Consider the following 27,674-nt stretch of genomic DNA (forward strand, 5'->3'; position numbering starts at 1 on the left):
TGAAAAATAAAAACGGCTTTTAAGTGAGTAACAGAAGCTGGCCAGAGCCGTCTCTGTGTCTAAAACCCTTTGCAGGAGAACTGCTTCAGACGCCACCCAGCTGAGATCACTCTGCTTGGAATTTTTAGTTAGTTTTTTTGTTTCCAGACTGCGAATTACTGTAAGTAGGTCAGTGTGAACTGGAATGCCTTCCTGCCTAGCAGAAGCCCAAGCCTCACCCTGCCTCGTCAATGGCTGACAGACGCTGTGGATCTGAATCCCCTTCTCCAGGAATTATTCTCTGCAGACACTGCCCAGCTTGTACAGGTGCAGACCCCACCCCCACCCCGACCATGAAACTTTCCTCTTGGCATCTAAACTCCAGACTTCTCCGATTACCATCCACATCCTCCACAGTTTGGCCGCTTTTGAGCCTTATTTCCCAGGAAGATTAAGATGAACCCTCCCCCAAACATACCCCACTACCCACAAATATGTTCTCCAACTACATCAAATGACTCTGCTCAACAGACACACCACGGGGACTGCCCCAGTGGTCCAGTGGTGAAGACTCTGTGCTTCTACTGCAGGGGGCACAGGTTCGATCCCTGGTCAGGGAACTAAGATGATGCAGCCAAAAGAACCAAAACCCAAAAGCACCATGCACCTCCCAGTCACTTTTACTCCAGCTGCTCCTTCACCCAGAGTGCCCTTCATACACCCCTGCCTGACCTGCTGCTGTTCTGCCTGGCCTGACACTTGGCTCAAGTCCTGAGATCTCCATTCAGCCTTTGCAAGTTCCCCTGATGACATGGAACACCGCCTTCCCTGCACTTCCGGTGTGCTTTCTCTCCTGCCCCGATTACAGCCTCTGCACCCCATGCTCTGCCCGCAGTGAGCTGCCTGCTTGGAGGGCAGTGCGCTCCACAAGGGGACCAGCCTGGACTTTCAAATGAGGCAGGCTGGGGGCTCGACTCCCGCTCTACCACTGACCAGCCCCACTGAGGGTCTGCAGCTAACACCTTAAACTTAAAATAATGGGCTTCCATGGTGGTCCAGTGGTTAAGAATCCACCTGCCAATGTATGGCACGTGGGTTTGATCCCTGGTCTGGGAAGATTCCACACGCCGCAGGGCAACTGAGCCTGTGAGCTGTAACTAGTGAGCCCATGCGCTGCAACAAGAGAAACCACTGCATTAGCCCTGGCTCACCACAGCTAGAGAAAAACCTGTGCCTAGCAATGAAGACCCAGCACAGCCATAAATAAATGAGTAAATAAATAAAATTTAAAAAAAATAAAATTAACAATAGCACCTACCCATAGGAGATATGTGAGGATTAAGACATGAATTGCTGAGCACAGGCCCTGGTACATTACAAACACCCAATAAACACCAGATTCATCCTTGCTTTTGAGTCTCCCCTAACACCCAGCAGTCATACAAGGAAACACAGAAACCTCTGATGTGGAGAGCAGGCAAAATGAGAATTTAAGAACTGAAGATCAAATTCTGTTGAGACTTACTATGGAGCCAGCTTCATCGAGGGAGCCTGCCAGCTGATAATGAACTTCTGCCAGCATCCAGCATTTCTTGAATACGCGGTATAACTCTTTGGCTATCAGCTCAGCAGAATTGAAGTTTGGCTCATGAATGACACTGCAGTGTAAGAGATGCAAACATGGAAAATGATTTTCATAAGAAGTGTGTTAAGGGTCTTTTGCTTCGGGTTTTTAACTATTTCCCCTCCTCAAAAAAGCAGAGGAGGTGACACACAGCAGACCACATATGCATCAACCACACACCAACAGTTATCTTACTTAACTCAATCCCTCCACGTTCCACAGAGCAGCTTGTGTTTATTGAGGGTACCAAGGTGGGGAGGGGTGGGGAGAAGAGGACCGGGTTTAAAGTCAGAAGACTTGGGTTCAAGACCTCTCTTTTGTGACCCCATGGACTGCAGCCCAGCAGGCTCCTCAGTCCATGGGATTTCCTAGGCAAGAATACTGGAGTTGGTTGCCATTTCCTTCTCCAGGGGATATTCTGCACCCAGGGATCAAACCCACGTCTCCTGCATTGGCAGGCGGATTCTTCTCCCCTGAGCCAACTGGGAAGCGGGTCCGCGTTCTCCCGCTGCTATTTAACAGCATGGTGTCCTGATGCACATTTCATCTGAACCTCAGTTTCTACACCCATAAAACTGGGTTTAAAAACCCCTGCCCATCCCACCCATGAGGATTAAATGAGAATGTGTACAAGTCTTTCAAACACTCTAAAAACACTGGAGGAACTTTTGTGGTGATTGTTTCATTTCTAGACAGTGATCCCTGTTATTGGAACTGGCTGAGTTTGGCCCAAGATGTCAGATGCCTGGTGTCCACAGTGCCTCAGAGGAGATGGCCCAGGGGTCTGTGTGCTGATGAAAGTGGGAGGGAGATACCTCTTAGAGGTGTCGGAGGAACATCCACAGGGCTCTGTGGTATTGCTGAAATCTCCAAGTTCTGTGGGAAAATCAAAGAGAAGGTAATGGAGGGCTTTTAGTCTGTTTCTGTTAATCACAGTCAATTTGATACGAACACAAAACTAGCTGCCTACATCTAAGGACCAATTATTCAAGATCTCCATCCTTCAGGTTCTTTTGCATTTCTGTTATGAGATAACAGCTATTATGAGGCCACAGATGGGATTTTAAAATATGCCCATCTGAAATTTCACCAAAATATAATGGAGGGGGCCAAACAGATATCAGACCCTAATGGTATCTGCTTTTGCATTCAAATCTACATGAGATGAGAGATTAATATCAAGACACCATATATTTTTTTTAACATCAGGGGCACAGTCTGATTCGGGAAGGGGTTTCCCTGAATAACAGTGTCTTGTGTTGTGTGTGATGAGTGTCATCAGGTGTGTGGGGGAGGGTGCCTCCATCACAGCCAACATCACAGTTTGCAAATCTCACCTACGATAACAAAGTCATCAAAGTCACATTTGCAGTCCTCTTCCGTCACCTCAGAGAAAGTAGGTGTTTCAACCACTGGGCTCACCTGTAACACAGCGCAACCTAGAGGAAGAAAGGAAGAAAAAAAAGACTGTCTAACCTACAATACCTGGCTACATTGAAATGGAGGAATGAAAGGGCTGAGTTGACCTGAAAAGAATCTTAAAATTCAGCTGCAATAATTAGAAAGGTCAGGGGGTGAGGAGGGAGGTGGGAGGGGAGTTCAGGACGGCAGGGACACATGTATACCTAGGGCTGATTCATGTTGATGAATGGCAAACACCATCACAATATTGTAAAGTACTTATCCCCCAGTTAAAATAAAAAGGGCAGGGAGCTATTTTTGTGTTGTTCTTATGTTCACAAGATTAAGTGAAACATACTGATGAGTCTATTGGGGTCCATAGGAGTATTCTACCTACTTCCATGGAAGTTTGAAATTTTCCATAATACAAAGTTTAATAAATGGAAGAGATGGGAAAAACAATCTTTTGTTGTTTTTGTTCACAGTAAGGAAAAGAGTGTAGGTGACATGAACATTGTGCTAGGTTGAGTGTGTGTGCTCACTCAGTCGTGTCCAGCTCCTTTGACCCCATGGACTGTAGCCCACCGTGGGACTTCCCAGGCAAGAATAACTGGCGTAGGTATCAAACCCATGTCTCCTGTGTCTCCTGCATTGGCAGGCAGATGCTTTACCACTGAGCCACCTGGGGAATCCACTAGGTTGAATATGTTCCCCTAAATGTCCCCTACCCAGCACCTGTGAACGTGACTTCATATGGAAACAGGGTCCTTGTAATCAAGGCAAGCTGCAGTCACACTGGATCAGGGTGAGACCTAGAGCCAATGTGAGTGTAAAAAGGGGGAAGTTTGCACACACACACAGATACTCAGAGACCAAACATCCTGTGAACATTGGAGGGATGCTGTACAAGCCAGGAGCAGCAGCGACTGCCCAGAGTCTGGAGACAGACAGGGACCAAATTCTCCCTCAAAGCCTCTAGAAGGAACCAACCTTCCAGACAATTTCATGGCCAACCTGTGACCTCCATGACTGTGAAAGGATCCATTTCTGTTGTCTTACACCACCCAATTTGTAGTATTTTGCTACAGGAGCTCCAAGACACTAATACAAATATGTTCATGCTTTCTATCCCTAATACCAGCTTGGAGAATTAGCCTAAGAATGTCTTCACACAGAGAGAAAAAAAAGTGAAAAAGGAAGGTTGTGATCACAAAGGAGTTTTTAAATCCATTTAAAGTGTTAAAATATTGAAAGCCACCTAAATGCCAAATAACTGGGAAAAGACTTTGCAAATCATGCTCTTCGAGAAACACCCTCACTGAAAATGTGATCACTGGAAAAACATTCTAGCTGGGGGATATCAATTTCTCAGCTTTGGTTTCCTCCTGGGTTAAATGGGGGCAGTTTCACCCACTTCTGTGTTTCTTACACTCTTTTGATCATGATAAGCAGTAACATACAATTTACTTTGCAACCTGCTACAGGCACAAAAATATATATCACTGATAAAGTTCCAGGAAGCATCACTCACCCCATGTGAGGTGCGTGCTGATACTGTCCAATTGTTTGTTTGCTTTTTTAATACTGTCTGGATCCATCTGCAATTTGTTGAACTCTGCTCTACCTCATGAAGTAACCTCTACGACCATAAATGTCACAAGGGTGATACTTGATAAAAGATCAATTTTTTATCTGGGTGGTAGAAATATTTTAAATTTTATTTAACATATTAATATTTTAAAAAATTCAGCTAAACATGAGCTTCCAGTCAACCAATTCAACACATACTTATAAAATATTTCAGGCAAAGCCCCACCTGTGGATCCCCAACTTTTGTGGATACCCAGTGCATCACGGACTCCTTGTTACCAGGATGAATGAAAGAGGACAATGTGGGGAAGGCAGCCAGTGTAAGAAGAGGAATGCTGGGTGACAAGACAGAGGAAGGGGGAAAGCAGGACTGAGCCTAAGGAAAAGCACGTGGATTTCACAACTGAGTGGCACATTCCAATTCCATTTCCATTCTAATTCCAAGTCAAGTGGCAGAAATGGTGGGGATCGTCAGGTTACTCCAGAAGGACAGTTTGACAGCTGTGTGTGGAGAATATAGCAGAAAGCTTCCTCATATTTCTCCTCACTCACCTTCATAGCCACTGTCAGACGAAGTGGAAGACCCAGATTCCTGCTTTACATGGGTATAAAAGGTCCCTTCCAAGTCTGCCTGATCACTCCCAAGCGGCCTGCTGGCCTCTTCGGTGTTCCAGGTCTCTGTGTGCTGCTGACTTAGAATATTACACTTCATTTTCTCCATGACTGATATAATCATATCTGCAACGTAAAAGTGGGCATTTTCCTGCAGAGGCAAAGATGATCAGTTAAAATTCTCACAAGCATAATCAACTTGGTTTCCAACCCCCCCCCCCAACACTGAGGGTGTATTAGATTGAAAAATCAATCTAATTTATTTAAGTGGAGTTATATTTAAGTTATATTTAAGTGGAGTTAATGCATAGACATATATTTATTTCACTGTGTTATCATAGGTCATTACATCAAGAATAGCCCATATCTTCCAGAGGTGGAAGATTTAGCCCACTGCAACCAAAAGATGACACAAGTTGAATTTCCTGTGATATTAAACCCTAGACTGGTGGTGCTGCAATGGGAGACATTACTCATCAATCATGGAAAATTTCCCAGCTAAAGTCAGACCGTACCAGTCAAATGTTGAAATGAAACTTATTTGCCACACCTCCTCCAGTGAAGTTTACAGACTGAAATCAGAACAGGCATACTTCAAAGTGTTAACCCTCTTGGTGGTTTTAAAAAGAAGGAAGCCATGTTCACCTTTTCTACATCAACAGGGAGAACGAATGCCTCTGGTGAGAAGGAATTTGAGGAAATAGTTCTTCCGCCAACTTGAACAGCATCTGCCAAGACAGCAAGTTATCAAAAATGGAGAAAAAGAAATTCAAAGTTTATCTAAGAAAACAATTTTAGGGAGTGACTTTCAAATGTTATTTAAAATATTGGCACAATTCTAGAATAAAATATGATGACACAAGAAGAAAGACTCCTCTGATGGTAGGCATTGTAGATGGCAGAGGGTCATCATTTCTGCAGGAAGCTACTGGAATAACATGAGAGGAATCCTTAGAGGAGGCAAGGGAGAACCACGGGAATGGAGGAGAGCAGTGAGGAAGAGGGGAAAGAGAAGAGGATCGTGTAAACTACCTACAGGAGATGAGAAGGAACAGTCTGGAAGCAGGACCATAAGAATTACGGGATCATTCCTCCAACTCACTGCAAATGACCTAAAACTTCCTGTTTACAGTAACAAAATCTATCTGAAAAAGGTCAGCACTGCTTCTCTAAAATGATCTTCCTCTAGTCAGAAACAAGAAGAAACTGCAAAGGTTATATTCGGCTGACTCATCTATTCTGCATCCTTATTAAGCCACTCCATTACTGGCAATGAACGCCACCAAGACAAAAATGAGGTCTGTCATGTGATATCTGATTGCAGCACATACGGCAAAACATTTCTGTGACATCCATAAGCGCTGCTGTCCCGAGCTGATGAATCAGAACCAAGTGCTACGGATGTCTTGATGGTTTTAAAGCTCTTGGGGTGGCAAAGAGAGAGGCCAGCAGGATTCCTCCAACTACTGCAGGGAAGAACTGATTCCATGATGGATCTGTTTCTTCTACTTTAACCTGTGCTTCCCGTTGCTTTGCTTCACTGAAAGGATACTGTCCACACATAATGGCCTGCCTCAGGGAACCCTGCCCCTCTGCCTGAATGTTAAGCCAAAATGCCTTTTGTTCAGGACCCTGTCCACCAGTAGATGGCTATAGGAAGGAAAAAATTAACACATTCCTTCCTGGAGGCTGGCCATTCCAGGAGATAGTTGTAACATTAACCATCTTTTTTACTTTACATCCTCACTTCCCCCATCTCTGTTCTATAAAAGAACCTGGCATCCAGACCCTGATAAGATGGTTATTTTGAGACATTAGTCTACCATCTTCTGGGTCAGCTGGCTTTCTGAATAAAGTCATATTCCTTGCCTCAACACCTCATCTCTCAGTTAATTGACCTGTCGTGTGATGAGCAGAGTGGGTTTGGACTCAGTAACATAACCCCTTCCTTGCCTCGTGTTCAAGAACTCCACTGTTCCATGGAAAACTTTGGCCCTCTTAGCTTCAGAAGCCATCTGGGGTGGGCAAACTTTTTCTGAAAAAGACTATATAGTAAATGTAGGGCCTGAGGGCCACACAGCACCTGCTGCAATTATTACTCAGTTCTGCCACTGCCCTGAGAAAGCAGCTATAAACAAAACAAACACAGCTTTATCTGTAAAATCAGAAGTCTGGTGGCATTGGGTTACAGGTACTGGTTTGGGGACTCTGAGGATAGAGGGGAAAATGCAGAGAAAAATCAGGCAGCGCCTTCCAGTTCCAGCTCTCCACACACCAGCTGTGCCTCTGCAGTAAAATTTCCTCATCCTAGGAATTAGGATAATCATTTTATTAGGAAACTAAAGGAGCTGAGGAATGTAGGAGCACTGTAAACATGGAGATCCTTAGCCAACAAAAGGAACCGTTTCTTACAGCCTCAGGAAATTGCAGACAGGCTCAGCTGTGTTTCCCTTCCATATAATCTAAGAAAGGAAATCCCTGCTACTGCCATTTCAGATGCAGCAGATCCAGGAAAATGCCTCATGGCAAATGCCTATTCTGCCTATTGCTGCCTCCTACACCAAAGAAAGAACCAGATCACTCGGGGCTTCTTTTCCTTAAACTGGGGGAATGAATCCCCTTGCCAGGTTTAAGACAGATGGTCAAAAAATGGAGTGGTTTTCACTGTTTTTGAACAGAAGGGGCTGGTGTGTTTGTAAATAAATAATTTTATTTACTTTTCTTTAAAGATATCCTTTGATGTGGACCAGTTTTTAAAAATCTTTATTGAATTTGTTACAATACTGCTTCTGTTTTATGTTTTGTTTTTTTTCTAGCTGAGAGGCATGTGGGATCTTAGCTTCCTGAACAGAGATATAACCTGCTCCCTCTGTACTGGAAAGCAAAGTTGTAACCACTGAACCACCAGGGAAGTCCCAGAAAGGATAATTTTACATTGCAGAACAACTTCTTGCACAGGAACACAAAAAGTTATTCGGGGCAGGGGTACATTAGGCCCTAAAGATCATCTTCTGTTTATAACTTGTCATGGTGGTGTTCTGTGGGAAAGACTTTCAATTTTCTCTCTTTTCTCCTCACCCTCCCGTGAGACAATCAAGTAGGAGACTAATTTCTCAGTTTTCAACCACTAAATTTGCAAGTCACTTTTTTCCTGAGAACTATCCAGGCAGATGAGCAAAAAGGAAAAAAAAGGCCTGCAATCAGACTGAGCTACTGAGCATGCATGCCATCAAACTGTGCCACATTGCTCAAACTTGGTTCTTACCTCAAAGTTAACTCATTGAAAAGATTGTCCGGAATCTGCTTACTTTTAAATTGTATGTTAAAGATTGTCACTATCTCTGAGTTTTCAAAAGTTTCAGTAGAACAAATAAACCTCATATCTTAGGAAAGGGAGAGGACTGGTTTCTGCTAATAAGAAATAAATACACGTGCTTGTACACACACACACAAACACACACACATACACAATTTAAAAGGCAGCTTTTAAATTGCTTTGAAATAAAAAACTTCCTTGACTATTTGAACTAGGATTCCAACAAAAATACAAATTAATGCAAAGTGAATATAGTATAGTTAATATTTAAAATTAACTAAGCATGCCACAAATCATAATAACAAGAAGAGCTTAATTTATTGACTCGCGTGGCATCTGGCATGGATTACTTGGGTTTCAGAATTTTTGCATTTTAGGAATATGCGCCTGACCTTAGAGCAACGGGAGACCTGGTTTTAATTGGAAAAAAGTTTTGTCCGGTTTGGAGGAATTGTGGTTCCTGTTTTTAAACCTTACGATTTTTCTAGTCGCACCCCGTCCAGGTGAATCTAACAGGGAGGTGTGTTCCTCTCCCACAGGAGCGCTGGTGTGAACCGGGGCCCACTCTGCGGGGACCGCTGTCCACCATGACACCGAAAGCAGAGCACTTCCGGTGCTCTCCCACAGGGCGCACACCCACGCTCTAAGACGCCAGCTGGCCCGGATTACTGACTAAGTCCTCTTGCATCTCAGGAGAAAGGGGATCCTCGACTCCATCAGCTGTGACCCTCCCAGTGGCTGGGCTAAAGATGATATGAACTGAGCTGGCACCCCGGCTGGTGAGCATCGTGGAAAACCGGAAGGGTTTCCTCACGAGGAATACTCAGCCTCGGCCCCAAGCAAGAGCAGGTGTGAGATCAGACAGGAAGGGTGGAAGTCCAAACTAGAGTTACCTGCATCAGCAGAAGCTGTCAGCTGGGAAGGCTTGAAAAAAGCCCTGCCATGCTCAGGACGTGGGGGACCGGACACAGTCTTGGAGCTCGTGATCAGAGACGCGTGAGGACAGCGTCTTGGGAGCACTGCCCGCTCTTCCTTCGAGGTGAGAGAGGAGTCACTGCCGTTGCCGGCAGAGTCCCGGGCAGAGGAGCTGCCCACGGAGTCCGTGGTGCCCTTCGACAGTGAGGTCTCCACCGCGGAGTCCCCAAGAGACGAGGGTGAAGCGCCCAAGGGAGATCTGGTGTCGGACACAGCGTGGCTCTCTCTGTTCCCCACTGCGAGCCCCCGGGGGAACGAGTCCTGCAGCTCTTGCTGCACACATGGGGGGTTAATCCAGGCAGCTTTGTGCCTTGTGAACCTGATATCTGATGGGCAGGAGGGGTGCTCAGTGTCCAGGAGGCTGGGCAAACCATCAGTGTCGCCTGGGTCATCGCTGACCCCTTCCCAGGGGTCCACAGGTGAGTCCTGCCGGCTCGAAGACTGTGACACCATCTTCAGGGCTCAGGGCTAGTGTGAATTCCCTTGTGCTGTTGGATTGGACCTTGAACTCACCACATGGCCAGCTGGAGGGCTGGAGAGTTTATCTGCAATGAGTGAGAATCATTTACCATAAACAAGGGCTCAATCATATTTTTTAACTCCACAATCTTATAAGGAAGCAAAGAAACTTCATGTTTCAACAGAATCTGGACTTTGCCCTAAACAACACAGCAAACTCCACTTAGATTTAAAAGTAAAGTATTAATAAATAAGTAGGTCATAAAACTAGCAACAAATGTAAGGGATATGACACTGAGATAGGAAAGGGGTTTCAAAGCATAAAAATAATTCTTTTTATGCAAGGATAAAGTCGTATAAGGATACCGCTGATAAAAAACTAAAACAACAGCAAAGTGTAAAACATTCCATGCATTATTTCAAAATTAAATGTCAAACCCAAAATGGGAATGCTGCCTAGGAGGAAAGACATGTTTTCATAGTTTTCTAAATTATTGTTATTATTGGGGTATAACTGCTTTACAATGTTGTGTTGGTATCTGCTGTACAAAAGAAGTGAATCAGCTATAACTATACATACATCCCCTTGGATCTTCCTCCCAACCCACATCCCACCCTTCTAGGTCATCACAGAGCATTGAGTTGAGCTGCCTGCACTAGCTATCCCACTAGCTATCTGTTTTACATATGGTAGTATACGTACATTTCTTCTTTTTATTTACTTTGTGGTCGTATTTCAACAAAGTGGACCCATGGCATGTGAAACTGAGAACAACCAACAGCACTAAAAACTTGGTTTTGTGTAACTGTACATGAGCTTATGAAACAGATTATAAAAGCGATAAAAAGTTATGATTTGCTTATAATATCTAAACAACACACTGTGATCTAGATGCTGTCTTTAAAATGGTCCACTCGCTTTTTAGCTCCATTTTTCGCATTAGTAAATCAGGCAATGATTACAATGTTGAGAGTGATACAGATGAGAAGCACTCTTGTCACTAATTACAGCCCAGCACGTGTGTCTTCCTGACACTCTCCTGCTGTCCCTCACATTGTAAAGCTCAGCCTTCAACAGTCCCTGCCAGATTGGCAAGGGGAAGGTTTAGCGATGAAGGTGTCTGCTTGGACACTGAGCCTAAACAAAGGGTGAAGTCCATTGGTACCCTTCAATAAGCCAAGGCTCTGGTCCTCATACAGTTCAAGGGCTTTAAACATCAGCTTTATGTATACAGGTGACTCCCACATGGATCTCTATTCCTGACCTCCCCTGAACTCCAGACTAGTGTATTCTACTGCTTATTTGACATATGTCTAGGGGCATCACACCTGACATATCCAAAGAAACACTGGTTTCCAGCCCCTCCTCCTGCCCCCTGGCCAAATCTGCTCCTTCCTGGTTTTCCCCATCTCAGGAAACATACCCCCCAGGTGCTGAAGTCCCAAATCTAGGAGTCATCATGACCCTATCTTCCAGAGCTCTCCATCTTTAACCCACCAGCAAGCTTATTCCTGAGCTTCCCCGGTAGCTCAGAGGTAAAGAATCTGCCTGCTGACGCAGGAGACTCAGGTTCGATCTCAGGGTGGGGGAAGATCCCTGGAGGAGGAAATGGCAACCCACTCCAGTATTCTTGTCTGGAAATCCCACGGACAGAGGATCCTGGCAGGTTACAGTCCATGGGGTCACAAAGATCAGACGTGACTGAGGACAACAACAACAAGCTTACATCTATAGCTCCCACCTAGTCTAAGTCACCATTTCTCCAATGGTCTCCCTGATTCTTCTCACCTGTTTGTAATCAAGTTATTCAGAGATATCTTTTATAAATCTAAATCAATCCCCTATCTGACCCTGTCAACTACAAACTGGCACTTGCCATCTACCTCTGCAAGGAGTAAACATGTGCCGCTGAAGCTACTGATTTTCAACACCTCCTGAAGGAGTTGAGGGTGGAGAGCAGAAATGAGGCACCCCGTGCTCCTGGGATGAGCAGGACTGGCAGGATAGGTCTTCAGATAGTTAAGATATTTTCAGGAGCTGATTTTATGAGCCACTGTGTATATCTCCTCATATCTAGAAAAGCCCTAAAATCCTTCATGGTGATGACTATTCCTCGTGACTAGCAGAAAGCGTCACGAGACTAGCAGAAAACTTTTGGAAAAATACGTGCTTGATTGCATATACTCTCCCATCACTAAAATCACACATATACTGACCTTCCCCCCTGCCTCTTTGGAGCAGTTTCCTAGAGCTATCTGAGGTGCTGTCTCCTGGGCGAGACCCCTCATTTGAAACTTAACTCACAGGCTTCCCTGGTGGCTCAGTAGTAAAGAATCCGCCTGCCAATGCAGGAGACACAAGTTCGATCCCTGGTCTGGGAAGATCCCGCCTGCTGTGAGGCAACTAAGCCTGTGCACCACAACCCGTGAGCAGGCGCTCTCCAGCCCAGGGACTCAGCTGCCGAGCCCATGCGCCGCAACTCGAGAAAAGCCTGTGCAGCAGCAAAGACCCACAGCTTAAAATAAACACATAAATAGAATTATGTTATAGAATTATAAATTATAGTAATAATTATATAATTAATATAATTATAAATTATAGTGATGATTAGATAATTAATATCATATATTATAAATTGTATTAATAGCTATATATTATATAATTATAAATTATATTAATATAAATACAAGTAAAATTATATAAAATAAAACTTAACTCGTAACTCTCACGTTGTGCATTTTTTTTTAAGTTGACAACCCTCACCCCCATCATAGCTTCCCATTAAATCCCGAATAAAATCCAAAATCCTTACCTTGTCCCCCACGCACGACATGACCCTGTCCTGCAGACTTCTCTGGCCTGTCCACCCTCTGTCAGTCCCAGCTACGAAGCAAGCTCTCAACTCCCACAAGCTCTTGTTCACCTTCTGTTCTAGTCCCTCTGTTTGGACCGCTCTCCCCTCAAATGACCACACATCTGACACCTTCCTGTCTTATGCACTCCTGGGTTTATGAATGACTTCCTCAAAGAAGTCTTTCCTAACCACCTCTCTTAACACAGTTCCCTGGTTACACCGCATCACACCACTTTGCTTAATCGTCAGCACAGTAGCTCTCAACTTCCTGCTGCTTACTGTCATCCTTGTCCACCTCTCCACCCCGGACTAGAAGCTCCAGGAGAGCAGGGGCCTTGTCTCAGACTGGCCAATGGGGGCTCAATAAGAGCTTCAGACTGAATGAACACATCCAGCAAAATGAAAATAGAGTTACAGGCTAGAGAAAAGACTTCTGTGATTGATATAACTGCACTACTATCACGGCAGACCTTCTCATCACAGATGGAAGTGAGTCCCTGTTTCCTAAAGATACGAAATTTTTCTCACCCAATGCTTACAAATAGACCCAAAAAGGCAATGTGAAAATTGTTCTAAAAACCTTTGGGTTTTCTTGATTTGGGGGTCTTCCATTTTAGCTCACAGCTTTTGCAGTGATGCAGGAGACATGTTGTTCAGTCACTCAGTCGTGTCCGACTCTTTGTGACCCCGTGGACTGTAGTCCACCAGGCTCCTCTGTCCATAGGATTTCCCAGGCAAGAATCCTGGAGTGGCTCGCCATTTCCTTCTCCAGGAGATCTTTCCAGACCAGGAATCAAACCCACGTCTCCTGCATTGGCAGACAGATTCTTTACCACTGAGCTACCAAGGAAGACTAACGCAGGAGACAGATAGACAGACACATGTGTATGTGTGTGTGTGTGTGTGTGTGTGTGTACACCAACCCAATGGACATGAGTTTGGGTAAGCTCTGGGAGTTGGTGATGGACAGGGAGGCCTGGCGTGCTGCAGTCCATGGAGTCACAAAGAGTTGGACACAACTGAGTGACTGAACTGAACTGAATGTGTATATATATATATATGCCATCCTGAGAACACAGCACAAGCTCCAAATCACCAGTCACAAAATATCACAGGATTTGGTGATAAAGTGCCAGCTCTCACTATCTGAAGTGTTTCATTTTCCTTCTCCCGAGCTCAAATTCCACCTGTGCCCCAATTTCTCTGTCACACATCTTTTCCTCTCCAGTAGTTTCAAGTGTTATAATTACAAAAAAAAAAAAAAAAAAAGCCCACCCATGACTATGGTTTTATAAAATGCCCCAAACATAGAAGTCTAGAGTAAAAAGTGAGACCTTCTCATCACACCAAGCCCCACCAACCCCAATTCTTTCCCAGAAATAACACTGTCAACCATTTTATTTCTTCCAGATCTTCTATGAATTAACATACATATGTCAGATCAGAAGATATGTCATTTTTTTTTATACACACATGCAATCACACCGGACATAAGCTAAATATACTTTCTTTTACTCAATATGTCTTGAGGGTTCATACTCTTTTTTTTAACTATCTTACCACTTTTAGGGTATAAATGTATCATAATTTCTTAGTCATATTCCTATTAATGAAAATTTATTTTCAGTTTTTTACTATTATAAAATATACAGCAATGAACATCTTTATTCATATTGCTTTTTGTTGATTTTCTTTTATTATACCTTTTCTTTTACTAGTTCTAATTTTAGTTCTGAGCCCCTGGCCTATGATAATCTTACTATTTCCAAAAGAATGAAGCTATGTAAGTCGTGTTTTATTCTCATATTTCTACACATCATATTTAGTTTTCTGTGTGAGAGATGATTACAACTGAGAAATCACATGGTAAGTAATAGTGTGACCTCTGTGTTTTTATAAACAGATTAAAGTTAATAATTCAAAGAGAATGTCATTTATGAGCCTCTCAGATGTGGAAACAACTGCACTGAGCAAAAACAAGACTTTCTTATAAAAAGTAATTTTCAGAAGCAGGTGCTTGTTCTACTTCCTTCTAGAAAGATGTTCTTGTTTCACACAAAGAACCCGCAGATCTTGGCTTTGCCAGGTTATAAAATAAGAGCTCTTTAGAGCGGGAACAAAACCACAGGAATTCAAGCTATACCTAAGGTCACAGCTGGGCAGTGGCAGAGAAAGGCTGGCAAGCCAGGCTGGACACTCATTAGGCAGCATGAGTTTCCCTGAGAGACACATGGACACCGAGGGCAGAGCAGTGACGGGGAGCAAAGCCCAGTTCCTGGTGATAAGATGCCATCTCCATCTCTTGGTCTTCGGGGCAACAGATAATTCATGCGATACCAAGAAATGGTTTCTGGTTATGTTGTTTATTGCCACACTGCTCACAAACTGTAATTCAACTAAACATATTTATTGAGCATATACTACATGACTGGCATTGTTTTTGTTTTGGTAGCACGGGGGTTACAGTGGTGACTAAGATAAGCTTCCTGACTTCCAGTAGCCTACATTCTGGCAGAGGGGAGATGGGGACTAAACACATACATTGATACCTCTCAGGTACTGACTGGCAGTAGATAATAGGAATCTAAGGAATGACTGGCATCTTCTCCAAGTCCTCCCCACTGTCATAAATGAGCTCCTTTGGATCAGAGATGCTTATGTGCAAAGATAAAAGTCCATCTCCAACCAGTTATTAAAGGAAGAGAAATTTAGTTGCAAAGCTTACTGTCATTTCTACTGGGATTTTCCTTTTGAGAGTAAACCCAGGCCAGATTACTAGTTAACACATGGGCAGCAGCAAAGGCCCTAGGCAAAGAAGAGACTCCAGGACTTCCCCCACCCACCCTAAATCATTCTGGAAGGTCCCTGTGTGTTGGACTCAGTGGTCCCACTGAGAATGACTGCATCACTAGGGCCACTGCTGGGGTACAACATCCACTCCAAAGATGCAACCTTTGCAAGAGGGGAAGATGACTCATTGTGAGTCACCATGACCTCTAGAGTGACCTCACAAAAGCCCAGTAGACTACAGTATTAGTCGCTCAGTTGTGTCCAACTCTCTGCGACCCTATGGACTGTAGCCCACCAGGTTCCTCTGTTCATGGGATTCTCCAGGCAAGGATGTGGAATGGGTTGCCATTCCCTTCACCAGGGGATCTTCCCAACCCAGGGATCAAACCCAGGTCTTCTGCATCACAAGCAGATTCTTTACCATCTGAGCCACAAGGGAGGCCCAAGCAGCCAGCATTTTGATGGTAGATAAACTACTTTAGCAGCTAATAAAAACCCTTAACAATCTTAAAGGTACTCCATGAATAGGCGAAGTATTCAGGTTTAGGATTTGGGGTTTTCTCTGCCTCAGCACTAGCTAGTAACTGAATACATAGCTGGGAGCATCCGAGTAAAGGCTCATCTTAAAGGTGATCTTCTCAGATAGGCCTCCCTGGTTACCCTATAAATAATGGCAACGGCCCCTCCCTAATAGCTCCTCTCCCCCTCCGCAACTCTAGTTTTTTCCTCCTTACTCCTCACCACTAATCATCATTTTGTTTAACCTCAATGACTAACACCCACTAGAATGTAAAATCTTTGAGGGCAGTTTTTTTAATATTTATTTGGCTGCGCCTGGTTTTCGTTGTGGCACACAAGATCTTTGATCTTTGCTGGGGAGTGTACGACCTAGTTCCCTGACCAGGAATTGAACCCAGGGCCCTTGCATTGGGAATGCAATCTTAGCCACTAGGGAAGTTCCCAGGTTGTTGGGTTTTGTTTTTTTTTTTAACTGGAGAATAATTGCTTTACAATGCTGTGTTAGTTTCTGCTGTACAATGAAGTGAATCAGCTATGTAACTTTTATTTTGATCACTGCTCTGCCCCTGGTATCTAGAACAGGGGCGCATAATAGATGCCCAACAAATACATTGAGTGTATGAATAAGAATGAACAAACTCACCAACAGTACCTAAGCATGGTTATATTGGCTATTTCTATTGCCTAAGAAAGGAGTCCAAGAGCAGGCATCACCCTGTAGAAGAAACTGGAGATTACAACCTAAAATAGCTGCCAACAATTTCCTTAGAACAGAGGATGTTAGAGAAGAGAAATTGCAAACAGGAGTTGAGTGTGAAAGGTCGCATTCATTCCTTACAACTCTATGGTGTCTTAGTGAGCATGCCCAGTAAGAGACAAAAGCAAGCAGAGAGTGAACTGATCTTGAACCACGGCACATGAGCACTTCGGTTAAGACAGTTCCCCAGAATCTCTTCCCATCTTTCTGTATCTACTTCCCTTCGTATTTTGACTTAAAACAAAGGCTCATATCCCCCCAGGACATCTGCACACTCAAGTGATCCCAGATCACCCAGAAATCATCAAGATGCCCAGTAATGAGACTTCATGGCTTCTGTGTCAGGGGCCGGGAATCAGAGTCAACTGCAGTTTTCAGCCAGCTGCCCCTTCACTGTGTTCGCACGACAAGAGCACAAGGAAGAAGAGTTTACTGCAGTGGGGGCGGGCGGCGCCACCTGACTCCTCTCTGGGCAACTTAACCTTGGCAGTGACCCTTACTTGTGAAGGTCTGTTGTCAGAAGAACACAGAGGAAGGGCAGAAAGCAGGGTGGCGTGGGAAGGGGAAGACCCAGCCAGGGCAGAGGTCCAGGAACCCCACATATTTGCTTAAGGAGACTTCAGGGTTGCCCAAGATGCACAAATGTCTGACTTCCCCTGTGGTCACTGCATATGTCACACGTGACACTCTCATTCTGCACAATGAAAATTTATGATATTTCAGGTGTTCTTAGACCAGTCTGGGAACTGAAATGCAGCCCATCAAGGGACTCACCCAAAGTCTATTAGCAATCAGCAGAAGTAGAACAAAAATAAAGGTCCAACACCTGATGCAAAGCTCCTTCCCCTGGTATTTATGTGTTCCGTGTGGGCTGAAATTAGCAGGATATTTTCAGTTTCCTTAGCAAAGTAATTTTAAGGATTTCCCCATCAGGTGCGTCACAAAGCATGGGATTAAGAACCACACAGCTACATATATTTGATCCCATGCGTTTAGAACAGTTGTCCCCAGAATTTTATGATATGACTTCCTATTTGAAAAAAATCTTTGTTATTTACATCTCCAATATAAGACTATTTACTTATAAATCTTATATATGCACAGATATTCTAATACACTGTATAACTATAAAGCATTATTGAAACAGATACAAGAGCAGAGCATTTTGTTCTTGCTTTCCAATGAATCATCTTGTACCCTGCTGCTGCTGCTAAGTCACTTCAGTCATGTCCGACTCTGTGCGACCCCATAGACAGCAGCCTGCCAGGCTCCCCCATCCCTGGGATTCTCCAGGCAAGAACACTGGAGTGGGGTACCATTTCCTTCTCCAATGCATGAAAGTGAAAAGTGAAAGTGAAGTCGCTCAGTCGTGTCTGACTCTTCACCACCCCATGGACTGCAGCCCACCAGGCTCCTCTGTCCATGGGATTTTCCAGGCAAAAGTACTAAGGTATATAACTTCCACTTTGGGGACCACTGCTCAAGTAATGCTTTACTCAAAATCTTATATACAAAAATCAATAACAAAAAAGACTTATACATGGATATAATTAGGTAACTAAATAAGACTTAAAGATGGCTAGATTCCCATGTTTGGGGAAAATATTGGGTTGGAAAAATCCAGATGAACTTTTAGCCAATTCAATAAAGTGGGGAGCCATATTAGAAAACAGTCTGACAGTTCTTCAAAGGGTTTAACGTACAGTTACCATTTGAGCAAGCATTCCCACTCCTGGCTACATATCCAAGAGAAACAAAAGTATGTGTTAACATAAAAAACTTACATGTAAATATTTTAAAACTGAGATATATTTGAGTTTAACGGGTACAGCATAATGATTTGATTTACATACATCATGAAGCCTTTATCACAGTAAGTTTAGTGAACATCCATCCTCTCATAAAGTCACAAAATTAAAGAAAGAGAAAGAAATATTTTTCCTTGTGATGAGAATTCTCAGGATTTACTCTCTTGACAACATTCACACATAACACACAGCAGTGTTAGTTACATTCATCCTGTTGTACATTACAACTCTAGTACTTATTTATCTTAGGGCTGGAAGTCTGTACCTTCAACAGCTTTTATCCAGTTGTCCCTTCCCTCCCCCTCCACTTTCATCACTGGAAACCAAATGTCTGACCTCCTCTTTTAAAATCTGCTTTTGGAGTATAGTTGACCTACAACACTGTGCTAGTTCCTGTTACACAACACAGTGATTTGTTATTTCTATACACACATGAGTGTTAGTGGCAGCATTGTTCAGAACAGTTAAAAAGTAGAAACAACGCAAATGTCCATCGATCAATAAACAAAGGATGCTACTTTGGTCACCGGATGTGAAGAGCCAATTCATTGGAAAAGACTCCGATGCTGGGAAAGACTGAGGGCAGGAGGAGAAGAGGACGACAGAGGATGAGATGGTTGGATGGCATCACCGACTCAATGGACATCAGTTTGACCAAACTCCGGGAGATGGTGAAGGACAAGGATGCCTGGCATGCTGTAGTCCATTGGGTTGCAAAGAGTTGAACACAGCTGAGCAACTGGACAGCCAGCCAGCCATACAGTGTAACATCATTCAGCCACAGTAAGAAGGAAAGTACCAATACATGCTACAATATGACTGAGCCCTGAAAACCCTACTAAGTGAAAGAAGTCATTGACAAAAAATATTTCTTATTTCTTTATGAATGAACGAAATTGTCCAGAATAGGCAAACCCATAGAGACAGAAAGTACATTAGCAGTTCCTTTGGGGGATGGGAAGATAGGGGCAACAGGTAAAAATGTCTTTCTGAGGTTCTAAATGTTTTCAAATCAACTGTGGTGATGCTGGCACATATCTGTGAAGATAAAAAAAACCATTGGATTGTATACTTCCAATGGGTGAATTTATGTTATGTCAATTCTATCTGCATCTCAATAATGCTGTTGAAAAAATGAAATGGGCCAACGGCCATCTCCCTTCCAAAAGGTCTAGAAAGACTAGAGATGCTGTATTTCTGTGGACCACGGGCATCAAAGGAGCACAAGCTATGAGTCAGGCTGAGAACAATGGAACTGAAAATTAAAAGGGGAAATAGAGACTAGACAAGGGAGCAGGAATAAATGTGCCTAAAGTAAGCATGGAGAAGGGAGAGAGCAAGAAGTGAGAATGCCACGACTGAGCTATGCAGAAAAAACCCCCAAAGGCCGGTAACGGCAACACCATCGGCGTGATGGCTGGGTACCGGGGCATTGCTTGTCTGCACTGAGTGTTCCAGGCGTCCACCCTTCTCTTTACACCAGCACTGCGGGGGAGGTTCTACTGGTCCCAATTTATAGATGGGATGACAAAGTCAGAGAGGTTAAGTATCATGGTCATGTTCGGTTAAGTGCCTATCTTTCAGAAACATATACAGAAGGATTTAGAACTGATAGAATTTCTGGAATTTGTGCTTTAAAATAATACAGCGGGAAGGTCCAGGGAGGGATATGGATGAAACACAATGGGCCACGTTGATCATTGTTGAGGATGGGAGGAGGGCACGTGGACTGTTCTCTCTACTTAATGTTTGAAATCTTCCATAAGACAATTTCCCAAGTTAAAAAAAAAAAAACTTCATATGTGCTATGTCTTCCTGTGTCCCTAAGTTACCCCTCTGTCCTCCTTACCTATCACCTCTAAAACCCTATGCCTCTATACCCCTCTGCACTCTATAACCCCCTCCTCCACCCACCCCATCCCAATCTTATTCTAATTTACCCTTGGATTGAGACATTCCCCACCACCCTTTTAAAAGCTGCATCCCTACAAGTGTACACTCTCCCCATTTACTGATCTACTGTGTTCCACAGCACTTAGCCTCTGACTGCTTACCCATCAGCAGTGATTCATTACTAACTCTTGGATGGCGTTTACTACAGGCCTGACACGGTTCTAAGCTTTCTAAACACATATACTCAATCCTCCTAACAACCTATGAGGTAGATATGACCACACCATCTTTATTTTACAGAAGAGAAACTGAGGCACAGTTAGTCAATGGAGCCAGTTTCCCACCCAGGCTAGTCTTGCTCCAAGTCCACATTCTTACCCACAACTGCACAGGGGTGAAGGGAAGACCGTTAAATCTCATGGACCTAACCCCCTCTCCAGAAGATCAGCAGTCACCAAGCATGGAGTTGCTGCTGTGAGCCCGGTAACATCAGGAACACTGACACGGTGACTCCCCCAGCCCAAATCTCCATAGAGACCAGAATCTAAATTAAGAGTGAGAACCCCAGCCCCAGAAAAGATTTTATATAGGTCATAGACAGTTCAAATGATTTGACAATTGAACCATATTGTTTAAAGTACCCTTGGGACGTCCCTGGTTGCCCAGTGGTTAACACTTCACCTTCCAATGCAGGAGATGTGGGTTCATCCCTGGTTGGGGAGCTAAAATCCCACATGTCTCCAAGCCAAAAAAAAAAAAACATAAAACAGGAACAATATTGTAACAAATTCAATAAAGACCTTAAAAATGGTCCACATTTAAAAAAAAGCAAACATAAAAAATGCCCTTAAAAGTAAGTATCTTCAGAAGTTCAAGTTTCCTTACCTACCAGATTTAAAGTGGCCATCCTCAATTTCCAAACAAAGAGAGAACACAGGAATAGCTTACATATATTTTTAGGACTTAGCTGTTCTCTGACCCACTATAGCTTATTGGAATAAAAGAATGTAGAAGAATATAAGGATTAAAAAAAATAAAACCCTCCACCCTCCAATTTTCATCACCTGCAATCAACCACAGAAAAGCACGTATTGAACATGGGTGCCATTCAATGTTACCTGCCAGAAAACATTTGAGGTCTAATTTGCGTTTATCTCTTTTAATGACGGTAATGCTAAGGATCTAAGAAAAAAACAATTTTCAAACATAATTGCTGGGCAAACCACATCATGTGTAGTTTCCTCCAGGTTTTACTTATTTGCCATCTGCCAGTCATTTGTCACAGCTGACAGAAACGGGACTCTGAAACTTCCCTTTACACTATGAGAAGTCTTTCTTTCCAGCTCACACTCCATGTTCCAGTGAGAAATAAAGCATTCACTCAAAAGAGGATTATTAGCACTGTTTTGTGCATGAGAAAAGTGAGGATCAGAAAAAGGAAGTAAAGACCACACAGCAGGGGTTTCCTGGTGGCTCAGAGGTATAGAATCTGCCTGCCAATGCTGCAGACACAGATTCGACCCTGATCTGGGAAGACGCCACAAGCCCCGAAGCACCCACGCGCCACAACTACCGAAGCCCGTGAGCCCCAGAGCCAGGCAACAAAAGAAGCCACCGCAATGAGAATCTACACACCGCACTGAAGAACAGTCCCTGCTCATCTCAGCTACAGAAAACCGGCAAGCAGCAATGAAGACCCAGCACAGCCAAAAATAAAATTTAAAAAAATAAAGACCACACAGCAATTTGGCAATTAGTCCAGAATCCTGGATCCCTGCTCCAAAGCCTTCAGTCTCTCTCACCCCGGCTGGGAGAAAACCCAGTGCAGATGCTAAGCAAAAAAAAAACAAAAAAGAGTACCAATCAAATATAACTGTTATGCCGACAGAAGAGAAATTCCTCACTGCTCACTGTGTGACCTTGGGCAAGGCACTCAACCTATCTGTGCTTCAGTTTATTTACAGATTGTTGTGAGAATTAAATGGGTTGTAATGTGCATATCTGAGTCTGGCACACAACAGTCTAAAAGTTGGCTTTATCATCACCATCAGGTGATGATTTTTAATTTTAAATTTTATAAGAATTTACAGTTCTGTGTAAGACAGTCTCAATTGTATTTCCCAAACTCTTAAATGAGTCATCTTTCAACTCCTTTTAGTTAAAATGGAAAAGCCAATCAGAGGTCCTATTTGATCCATAAAAAGATAAAATATGACAGAAGGGCTCTAGTATTGCTCACGTTTATAATCTCTGGAAGGCTGGACATGCTTATCTAACAAGGACTGCTTAAATTTTAACAGTAAGGCAACCAACCATGCAAACCTCTCCTTTCAGTATTAGAAATATGAATCTAAAATTAGTACTAAGAGAAACTATTCAGATTCCTCCCTGCCATTATCCTGTGCTGTGTGTGACTGGTGTAGGAAACATTTCCAGAACTCCTATCTTCCTCTGAAGATGTTCGAATTAAAATGCTTATTCTTGGATGCCTACCCTTGGCTCCGACAGAATTTTCCCCTGTCAGAAAACAAGAACTCCAACTTCAGGAAATGTTTTTGGAGCTAACTGATCTCCCAGAGAACATGCCCAATCAAATCTAACCTCCCAGGGGCTTCTCGGGTGGCTCAGTGGTAAAGAATCTCCCTACCTATGAGGAAGGCCCGGTTGGATCCCTGATGGGGAAAGATCCCACATGCCACGTGGCAGCTAAGTCCAGCGGGCCACAGCTACTGAGTCTGTGCTCTGCAACAAGACAAGTCACTGCAATGAGAAGCCCCCGAACGCAGCTAAAATAAGCAAAGAGTAGCCCCGACTGGCTGCAACTAAAGAAAGCTTGCACACAGGAAGACCCCCGCAAAGCTAGAAATAAATTTTAAAAATTAAAAAAAAAATTCTAAGCCCCCCACCCCCAGCCGCCACAACGACTTTCAACTTGCCTCAACTCTCCGAGCACCGCCCCCGCTTTCTACACGTCCTAAAGGAGTTGATGAACCAAGCAAAGTTCCCATGCTCTGATGTCACACTCTGTTGGGCAGAGTAACTGGCGCCTGTGCCGTGAAGAGTAATTGCGACAAGAGATTGAGAAATAGACACATCTCACCCCGGCAGGCAACCAGGAAAACTCCAGCGCCGCGGAGAAGGTCCTGCCGCATCTCCGCTACAAGCAAGGTTCGGTTAGGGGCCAGGAAGGAGGTGTGGTCTGCAATGCTAAATTTGTAGAAACCACCGAAGATGCTTTTCAAAACACCACCCTCCCTCCGTTATCTTCCAAACCACCCAGGAAGGTGGAGCACCTCCGATCCTCCCACGTCTCACGCGAGCAAACTGAAGTTTAACGAGGTTTCCTGATTTGCCGAGACCTCCCTGCTATTCGACTTCAGGACAGGGTCCAAGACACCCAAGTCGGCCGACCCCCAGTCCTTTGCACTTTTGCCTGCAAGCCTATTTAAAGATCCTTTCAAACTGCACTGCAGTACCACAGGGCAGCGCTTGATCATCCCCTTTCCTTTGGGTCTTCATTCCCATTGAGGCTAAATGACCCCTCTTCGGAAGGTTCTTTACATTCTCCAAGCTGACAGCACAATTCCGCAGGAGATCGGTAGCAAACCCCCCGCGCGGTCACCGGGCAGGCGGGGTGAGGGCGAAACGCAGCCGGCGCGTCCCCGCCGCAATCTCAGCAGGTGGATCCCACACCTAGCGCTCGGCCGAAGCCCCGTGCTCTCGCCTACTTCGGTTAAGCGGCAGAAAGTGGCTGTGCCACCACTTTCTTGGGGCGTCATGGGGAGGTGGTCCTCAGGGGTGCCCTCGCCATCTGGGTACGGCTTCTGTGGAACCGAGAAAAGTCACCCGGCGTCCGGGACCGCTTCAGGCTCTGCGCTCACGGAAGAGTCTCTTTGCGACCTCCGTGCCTGGCGGTCCGGCTCCTCCGCCCCTCCGGACCCAAGCCGAGCACAGGGTCACCAACCACCCCGCACCCCATCCCTTTGCAAGTCAACTCCCCAAAGATCTCCGGGGGTGGGGGGACTCAGCACTGCCCTGACCTACCTTGGGGTTCCCCCCGCACTCCCCGCTCTGCGCACGCCTCTCTGGCATCCCTCCCACCACCCTCCTCGCCCTCCCCCGCCTCCCGCGGTCCTCGCATCCCCGGCCGGGTTCCGCTCACCCAAGCGGCTGAAAAGCCAGCTGGGCGCCGCGCGTCGGCTCCTCTGCGGGCCGGGCTCCGAGCGGCGTCGCGAGGTCACTGCGCCCCCCAGCGACGAGAGAGGGGGCGTCGAAGGGGAAGCGGCGCCCTGACACCGCCCCCGCCCCCATCTACCCGCGCCAGCCAAAAATATCCCGGGCTCCCGCAGCAAATCCGAGAAACGCCCCCAGCGGAGCGAAGCGCCACTTCCCCGCCTGCTGCTCGCTGGAAGGAACGCGGCCCCCTGCCTTCCTCCCGTCCCTGGACCCTGGGTGGCGCGGACTGGGGTCTGCCGGAGCAGCTGTGCACCGCCCCCCCTCTCCCCCCGGTTGCCTCCGGAAACCCCGCCCTACCCCTCGCGGGGGACTCGGATGGAACAGCGCTTTCTGGGGTGGAAACGAGATCATCACAGACCTGGCGGACGTCCACGCCCAACCCCAGAGTCCCAAACGGGTGGTCTCTAGCACCAGTGCAATTGCCTGAAATGATGATCTTAGCAATTTGGATTCAAGTCTGCGCTGCAAGCTGTGGGCCTGGCGGGGACCTGCAACTTACCCGGAGCGCGAGCCACGTCTCTCTGACCTCAGCGGGCTGCACCCCGCGGAAACCCACCCGGAGGACGCCACGGTCAGCATCCGTCCAACCTAATCGTCCTTGTCCGCTGGCAGCCAGGGTTTAGAAATCCCATCACAGCTGTGCCGCGGAGAGCACGCGCATCGCGGGGGAGGCTGGGGAGAAGCAACCAACCAATACAGAAAGTTTTCACAAATAGAAACCCAAGCCCTGACTGTTCCTACGGCCGAATGCATCACGTCCCACGCCACCCCCTGGGAGCTTCTGCGCCCTCCAGCAGCGCCCCCAGCGTCTCTTAGGGATAGAATCTCCCAGTTACCTGCCCGGGTAACAACACGCAGGTGAGCCAGTCCTGGCTTGCTTAGAAGAGGCCCTTCTGCTCCGTAAAACCAAACCCGCATCGCACTCCTTTTAGGTTCCTTGGCTTTGCCCTTTGTCAGTTCCAGGTTGTGAAACCACGTCGCAGGTGTTTGGGGCTTTATTTGCCGGGTGCCTCTTCGGAACAACCCCCTCCTCGGTGCAGCATAGAGGAGTTAAGGGGCAGCGCCGCATAGACGTGGCTTCTTGGATGAAGCCCTAAGTGCGAATCAGGATCACGAGCCAAATGAGTGCGTGCTGTCAATTACCCGCTTTCTTTGAGGAGGTGGCCTGAGTGGTAGAGAAACCGCCTGCCAATGTAGGAGACATAAGAGACCCGGCTGGATCCCTGGGTTGGGAAGATCCCCTGGAGGAGGCGATGCCAACCCACTCTGGTATTCCTGCCTGGCGAATCCCATGGACAGAGGAGGCAGGCGGGCTACAGTTCATAGGGTTAGGAAGAGTCCTCCACGACTGAAGCGTCTTAGCACACACTGCACTCTTGCCCAGCCTAGATTGGCATGACCTGAAAAAACTAGGGACACTTGGCATTCTGTCCCAGGAACTCAAATCCACTTAAGCCCAGCTGGGAACAGTTTGCTTTAAATTAAATCAAGAAGGAAAAGGGTATGGTGTGTGTACTGACATCTGAGTCTCTGCTATGTGGCAGGCACTTTTCCTAATTATTTTCAGCAATCCTAGCAACATCCCTGAGAATAACAAATCATTTGTTCCCTTTTCACAGAGGAGGAATCTGTGGCTAAGCTAGGTTAAGTTACTTGCCCAAGGTCACACAGCTAGGAAGTAGCAGTCAGGCTTTGAAGGCAGGTATCTAACATGAAACTGTGTATCCAGTTGCCACCAGTCGCTAGCAAGACACAAAGAAGAATGAAATGAGGGGGGCCAGTGTCATGCAAAGTAAATCAGAGAGTCTACTAGTCAAAAAAACAAAGCAAAAAACAAACAAACTGAGTCAGTGGTAGACTGCACAGAGTCTTAGATAAGAACAGCCTTCTTGTAGGGAGACTAGGAGATTTTAGACCAGGATGGTATGGTTTGGTCAGTTCCCTCTGAAGCTACTTTGAAATCATCTTTACTAATAGGTGGAGTGGTATATGGCAACCCACTCCAGTACTGTTGCCTGGAAAACCCCATGGATGGAGGAGCCTGGTAGGCTGCAATCCATGGGGTTTCGAAGAGTCGGGCACGACTGAGCGACTTCACTTTTACTTTTCACTTCCATGAATTGGAGAAGGAAATGACAACCCACTCCAGTGTTCTTGCCTGGAGACTCCCAGGGACGGGGGAGCCTGGTGGGCTGCCGTCTATGGGATCGCACAGAGTCGGACACGACTGAAGCGACTTAGCAGCAGCAGAGAGGTATATGGGCCTCCCTGGCGACTCAGATGGTAAAGAATCTGACTGCAGTGAAGAAGACCTAGGTTCAGTCCCTGGGCTGGGAAGATCCCCTGGAAAAGGGAATGGCAACCCACTCCAGGATTCTTGCCTGGAGAATTCCATGGACAGAGGAGCCTGGTGGGCTACGGTTGGGGTTGAAAAGAGTCGGACACAACTGAGCAACTAACACTTTCACAGAGAGGTAAATAGACTGGCCTATGCTGTGAGGGGCATCCTATAAATGTGAATATCCACATTCCATGTCTAGTCACTGACAGAGGAGGCCCACATTCTAGAAGAGTATCTCTAGAACCAAGAAAGTTAGAGGACAGATTTTCTTTTTCTTTCTTTCTTTTTTTTTTTTTTTTGGCTGTGCTGGGTCTTTGTTGTCGCATGCTTTGGGCTTAGTTGCCTGGCACAGCACGTGGGATCTTAGATCCCGGACCAGGGATCGAACCTGAATCCCCTGCACTGGAAGGCAGATTCTTAACCACTGGACCTCCAGGGAAGTTCCCAGATTTTCCAAATTAGGAATACTCATGGAAATCTGCTCTATTCACCCTTCCCCTTGCCCCACCACCTCCCAGC

At 45.5% G+C, this 27,674-nt stretch overlaps 1 protein-coding gene across 6 annotated transcripts in view; it reads right to left on the reverse strand.

The window, feature by feature from the left end:
• Nucleotides 1–26,050, reverse strand: part of RUBCNL (rubicon like autophagy enhancer) — a 40,106-nt gene extending 14,056 nt beyond the window's left edge. The window contains exons 1-7 of one of the 6 annotated variants that reach the window (XM_070471231.1): nt 25,651–26,050; nt 9,416–10,042; nt 5,852–5,934; nt 5,147–5,357; nt 2,941–3,042; nt 2,419–2,479; nt 1,505–1,637 (exon numbers count right to left, since the gene is read on the reverse strand). In XM_070471231.1, the coding sequence (XP_070327332.1) occupies nt 1,505–1,637; nt 2,419–2,479; nt 2,941–3,042; nt 5,147–5,357; nt 5,852–5,934; nt 9,416–9,950 (1,125 nt within the window). In that variant the 5' untranslated portion in view covers nt 9,951–10,042; nt 25,651–26,050. Of the gene's footprint in view, nt 1–1,504; nt 1,638–2,418; nt 2,480–2,940; nt 3,043–5,146; nt 5,358–5,851; nt 5,935–9,415; nt 10,043–12,769; nt 20,561–23,678; nt 24,318–24,622; nt 24,647–24,740; nt 24,828–25,313; nt 25,404–25,650 lie in introns of those variants that run through there. The other 5 variants (XM_070471227.1, XM_070471230.1, XM_070471232.1 and 2 more) reach the window with 5 other exon arrangements.
• Between the last annotated feature and the right edge of the window lie 1,624 nt (nt 26,051–27,674).

The sequence above is a fragment of the Odocoileus virginianus genome, chromosome 8 (assembly GCF_023699985.2).
Source record: "Odocoileus virginianus isolate 20LAN1187 ecotype Illinois chromosome 8, Ovbor_1.2, whole genome shotgun sequence".
In the NCBI taxonomy this organism is placed as follows: Eukaryota; Metazoa; Chordata; class Mammalia; order Artiodactyla; family Cervidae; genus Odocoileus; species Odocoileus virginianus.